General features: G+C 42.4%; 1 protein-coding gene across 2 annotated transcripts in view; it reads left to right on the forward strand.

Moving 5' to 3' along the window:
• CARS (cysteinyl-tRNA synthetase) overlaps positions 1-3895 on the forward strand; it is a 67199-nt gene that overhangs the window by 52398 nt on the left and 10906 nt on the right. For both annotated transcript variants that reach the window (XM_019519710.1, XM_019519711.1), the window contains 2 exons: positions 2958-3038; positions 3264-3331. In XM_019519710.1, the coding sequence (XP_019375255.1) occupies positions 2958-3038; positions 3264-3331 (149 nt within the window). The remainder of the gene's footprint in view (positions 1-2957; positions 3039-3263; positions 3332-3895) is intronic.

Here is a 3895-nt window from a genome sequence, read left to right on the forward strand (position 1 = left end):
TGTTACAGGTTTAAACCAGTTTCTGATTACTTAAACCAGATTCGTGTGTAATGTCTGTCCCTAGCTCTGGTGATAGCCTCCCCCTATAGGTAGCGCATAGGGAGGGCACGGGGTCACATGCCCCCCCCAAGACAAGCTGCCGCCAGCTTCTGAAGGCAGTTTCTGTTCACCACTGCTGACAGCATGGACAGTGGCTGGAGGCAGTCCCCACTCGCTGGCCACTGCTTGCCAACCCCCCACCCCCTCCCCGCTCACCACCGATGCTGCTGTGGCCGCCTGCATGCAGTCTCCACTTGGCCTGCCCTCCCCGCCGACATCATCGTGGCCGCCTGCAAGCAGTCCCTGCTCGCTGCCCCCATTGCCAACACTGCCACCGCTGCCTGTGGGTGGTCACTGTGCCCCACCAGCCTCCATGTGTTATTCATGCCTCCCCCCATGTCAGGAAATTTAAGTGGGCACCTTTAAACTAACATGCCACTTCTTATAATTAACTTGCAATACAAGCCATTCACAGAGATGTTCGACATTTAAATGCAGTTTACTATTTTTATCATGTAATAAATCAGTTAAACCTGTGACATTACAATTTGTTGCATGCCAGGGGCCTAAAACATGCATCCTTGTGCCATGCCCTTTGTTGAAGTGTTAGATCTTTTTAAATTTCCATCTGCTGTTGCTTCTTTCCTGTTCTGGTCTTTTTTCTTCTCTGCTTTTTCTTAACAATTTTTACTTTTCTTCTTGGGTTTATTATTTCCCAGTCACCAGGTTTCTATAACTAGTCCTTTCCTTTTTTATGTCCTTGTGTGACAAGGTATTTAGCAGAATTTGTAAATTTGTTGGAATCTGACAGGGCCATGCCATGAGTGCTGCTGCTGTGGCCTCCAACTTGTGACCTCAGGGCTGTCAATTGTGCTCCTTGGCATCCATGCCACGCGAGCCCTTCCTACAACTGGTACAGGAGCTATCTTTTGGTAGCTCTGTGTTGCATGAGATCTGCTTTTGTAGTTGAACTGAAAATGGTGAGACCAGGAAAAAAACAAGGGCTGGAATGACAAACCACTTCCTGTACTTATAGCCGTGTATACGAGCATCTCCTGTGGCCATTTTATTTAAGATCAAAGGAGCAGAGAGGGAAAGTAGATTTTGCAACTGCCTGACTTGGAGAGGGCTGGAAGGAGATGGATAATAAAAAGAAAAAACATTGTGTTATCCTCATAAATACACCTGCAATGGAGAATGGGGTGGATGCAGTCACTGTAGTTGCCTCAAACTGTTACTTTCACAATGGACTAGGTTAGTGTCAACTGGGTCAAGAAATGGTGCATTTAATAATAGGGCATGCAGCTGTAGTAGAAGCTAAAAAAATGGCAGTTCCATAAAGGAAACAGAGTTATTAGTAAACATTTCATTGAAAAGACTGTAATAGTTTTATTTATTTAGCAAAGATCCTGAAAGACTTGACCACAGAAAGTGATACTGAACAAAATTGCTTCATCTCTACAGAATTCTAATAATTAACAAGTTAAAATACTGAAAGTAAAGATATGTAGGGTTCCCTTGGTTTTTGTCATTCCTCATTTCACTAATTCCATTTACCTGCTTTGTGAGCTAAAACAAAAACTTAGACAAGGCTGCCAACAAAAATGTTCCTCAAAATGTTGTGTTAGATACAAAATGCCAATACAGATTTGTTAAATGCCTATCTGAATTAGCAAATCAATATTAAACATTAAGGCTGCCTACCTTTAAATTTATCTTCCTTCTTCGTTTTAGATTCTTCAGCAGAGTTTAGAGCACATGACTAAGGCAGTTAGAAGCAGACTTCAAAGGAGCCTTAATGTATGCTTGATTGATTAGACAGGGCTAGAGATTTAAAATAAGTGAATGAAAATGTTATCCCAAGCTCAGCAATTAAGCTCCCTTTATTAAAAAGCTTTAAAGTATACTAAATTATTTTCTAAGCAGATAATGGCTACGTAGGTGGTATGCTGCTGTTTTCTGCACAATAAGTCTTTCTAGCACTTATGCCTGGTAACTCATCTTTCCTTCCCCACTGTTAGACTTGTTTGCTGTACTTGTACATTGTCATTTAGTGCTGATTGCAGACTCTTCAGGATGTGTGGACTGCACCTTCCACAGTGGAGCATTGATCCTTGGAGGCCTGAGAAATCGCACCTAATAATGGGCATCAAACATTATGACCAAATATGGCCAGTTTCACCTACCTTGTAGTTGTATTCATCTTTTGTGAAAGAGGCTTGCTGTCTTGCCATTCACTTTTATTTGACATCTGGTGATTTTGGGAGGAAGGGTTAATAATACTTATTGTTTGTTTTCCAAACTGTTTATAAAAAACAACTGTGGTTTGATTCAGTGTGATAATTTCTGTGGTCTTAATTACAGCTGTTAGAGTCACACCAAGGTTACAGTTCATCCTTAAATGGAATGGTGAAGTAATAGTTCGTAACATGCTTTTGCAATTTCAGGAGACATTCATGAGGTAGAGAAGGTCAGACTTGCACATGACCTTTCTGTTGATATTTAGACTGAATTCTAGTTAGGAGAAAAATCATGCATTGTAATGCCACATGATATCCAGCTAGTATAGGACTGCTGGTTCTGGAAGCAGACTGTATCACAGAGCTGAAGTGTTCTGTTGGTTTCCAAGAGCAATTGTGGAATATTGGGATGAGTGCATACATTTCAAGTCTGTCTCCTGAAAAACACATGCTTGCTCTTTTGTCTTGATGTTATATAGGATAGAGGCTCAGAAGGTTACACTGCAATGAGAGGGTGCAATGAGTAACCTCACATAAATTGACCATACAAAAAAATCTTTTATTGGTGTAATTATATGAAAGAGTATTAATTTTTTGCCTGCAATTAAATAACTTTTGAAGAGAAGTACATTTTCTTTTGAAACATGCATCAACAATTTAGTTTTCTTTGTATGGTAGTTGCTGAAGTCCTGCAGTTGAGCGATGCTCTTCGAGATAACATCCTTCCTGAGCTTGGAGTTCGATTTGAAGATCATGAAGGTAGCTAACCACATGTACTGAAAACCGTAGAAATGTAGTGAATTCTTTTTTTAAGATATTGAAAAATTCAAACATGCCGAAGAGTAATAGGGAATCATAACTTGACAGACATTAAACACAGTAATCTTGAGTAAGCCAACATAGGTCATGTTTTAAAATAATCTTTGATAAATCAAGAAAATGTGAATATTGGGATCAGCATTTGTTTTCTTTCTTTTCCTCCAGGACTCCCAACTGTGGTCAAATTGGTAGACAGAGACACTTTACTAAAAGAAAGAGAAGAAAAGAAAAAGGTTTGAAATTATTTAAGTGTATTTAAATATTTACACACATCAGTAAAATGTGTACTAAAGTGATACTGGGCCCATCTACACATGCATTTAATCTGGCCTAGATTTACTATAAAATAAGCCAAAGTAAGGGTTTTTGGGCAGTGTCTACACTTGCAGGAATTAGGGATCAGATTTGTACCGTTTCCTGCAGCCCTGCAATGGGCCCCTGCTGCCACCAGGGGGAGCTCCAGGCTCCCCTTGGGTGCTAGCCCAGGGGCTGGCAGGGAGTAGTCTCCTGGCCCCGGGGGCTGCCTGTTGCTGAGGTGAGAACAATGTCCCCCTGCCCTTGCATCAGGGAGCTCCTGGTTCTGGCTCAAGGAGGGGCAGGTCGCTGCTAGCTGCCCCACCGGCAGATTGGGGCAGGAGGCTGGGACCTACCTCACCCCTACAGCTCCATGCAGGCCCCATGCCTCAATCACCCGATCAGGGCATGGGGCTACAACCTGCCCCTGACCAGGACAGTTTCCAGCCAGCCCTGCGCTGTGCATGTGCAGCCTGGAGCTGGCTGGGGCCTGCCCAAAACAG

Source organism: Gavialis gangeticus, unplaced genomic scaffold, assembly GCF_001723915.1.
Source record: "Gavialis gangeticus isolate Ggan-Ray unplaced genomic scaffold, GavGan_comp1, whole genome shotgun sequence".
In the NCBI taxonomy this organism is placed as follows: Eukaryota; Metazoa; Chordata; order Crocodylia; family Gavialidae; genus Gavialis; species Gavialis gangeticus.